The sequence below is a fragment of the Liolophura sinensis genome, chromosome 4, assembly GCF_032854445.1.
Source record: "Liolophura sinensis isolate JHLJ2023 chromosome 4, CUHK_Ljap_v2, whole genome shotgun sequence".
Taxonomy (NCBI): domain Eukaryota; kingdom Metazoa; phylum Mollusca; class Polyplacophora; order Chitonida; family Chitonidae; genus Liolophura; species Liolophura sinensis.
In genome coordinates this window covers 16,251,380-16,253,026 of record NC_088298.1, presented here as the reverse complement: position 1 = coordinate 16,253,026, position 1,647 = coordinate 16,251,380, and the positions used below count along the sequence as shown (strand labels likewise).

Sequence of the window (1,647 nt, the reverse complement as noted above, 5' to 3'; positions counted from 1 at the left end):
ACAACCACAAATGTATATTAATAACATACATTTTCTCACTAAATCAGTCCGCTCTGTGTTTAAAAGAGACACGGTCCTGTCCCCACTGTTACCAGAGCTTGAAAGACAACTGGAATGGCCAAGAACGTTAGAAATAAAATCACAACCGCACGCATAATTCCATTATTTATTTAGATACCATGCTTAAAATACTGTATCTACCGTCTTCCCTGCACTATTGAAAATCGTTGACTGCTTCTCTCTTACATATTAGCAACTTTATTTATTATTTATAATTTCTGATACATTCCTCTGGCAATCAGTATTTTAATGTCTTGTGGAAATGGGTCTTTCCATTGTCGACTTGGAAAGTCCCTTTGACTAAAAATACGAATGTTGGACTTTAGGCTTAGGTCCGTGGATATAGTTAGGTGGCTTTGTGTGAACTCAAAAAAAGGTTTTATACCTGCATTTACCTTTAAAATCTTTCCACATTAATTTCCATCCCCGTCACGAGGTGGTGGCGGACGAGATCCGTCACGAGGTGGTGGCGGACGGGACCCATCACGAGGTGGTGGCGGACGGGACCCGTCACGAGGTGGTGGCGGACGAGATCCGTCACGAGGTGGTGGCGGACGGGACCCGTCGCGAGGTGGTGGCGGACGGGACCCGTCACGAGGTGGCGGCGGACGAGATCCGTCACCAGGTGGTGGCGGAGGGGAATTGCGACGGAAGAGTTCAGGTGCCTCGTTGTCACGTGGTGGTGGCGGACGGGACCCATCACGTGGTGGTGGCGGACGGGACCCGTCACGAGGTGGTGGCGGACGAGATCCGTCACGAGGTGGTGGCGGACGGGACCCGTCGCGAGGTGGTGGCGGACGGGACCCGTCACGAGGTGGCGGCGGACGAGATCCGTCACCAGGTGGTGGCGGAGGGGAATTGCGACGGAAGAGTTCAGGTGCCTCGTTGTCACGTGGTGGTGGCGGACGGGACCCATCACGTGGTGGTGGCGGACGAGATCCGTCACGAGGTGGTGGCGGACGGGACCCGTCACGAGGTGGTGGCGGACGGGACCCGTCACGAGGTGGCGGCGGACGAGATCCGTCACCAGGTGGTGGCGGAGGGGAATTGCGACGGAAGAGTTCAGGTGCCTCGTTGTCACGTGGTGGTGGCGGACGGGACCCGTCACGAGGTGGTGGCGGACGAGATCCGTCACCAGGTGGTGGCGAACGGTCCCCGTCACGAGGTGGTGGTGGAGACCTTCCAGGGGGTGGGGGAGGTGGAGGGCATCTGCCAGGGGGTGGTGGTGGTGGAGGACATCTGCCAGGGGGTGGTGGTGGTGGAGGGCATCTGCCACGGGGTGGTGGTGGTGGAGGGCATCTGCCAGGGGGTGGTGGTGGTGGAGGGCATCTGCCAGGGGGTGGTGGTGGTGGGCGTCTGCCAGGGGGTGGCGGTCTCGATCTGTCGGGGCCAGCTGGCGTTGTGGCAGGCGGTCCTGGTCTGCCGGGGGAATCTTCCGAGTTATTGATATCTCTGGGCTGATAACAATTTTACATAGCTTAAATAGATTTTTCCAAAATGGATTTAAGATATTAGCAGCAGTTTTATGTATGATTCCAAAATTACAAGAAAATTTTTTAATTAATCTTATAGAATATTTTGGAAGAA

General features: G+C 55.3%; 1 protein-coding gene across 1 annotated transcript; it reads right to left on the bottom strand.

Moving 5' to 3' along the window:
- Positions 1–473: 473 nt before the first annotated feature.
- Positions 474–1,329, bottom strand: LOC135464450 (uncharacterized). The gene is made up of 2 exons (XM_064741875.1): positions 1,274–1,329; positions 474–1,239 (listed from the first exon to the last, which is right to left on the bottom strand). The coding sequence occupies exons 1-2, from the start codon at positions 1,327–1,329 to the stop codon at positions 474–476; spliced, it is 822 nt and encodes a 273-aa protein (XP_064597945.1).
- Between the last annotated feature and the right edge of the window lie 318 nt (positions 1,330–1,647).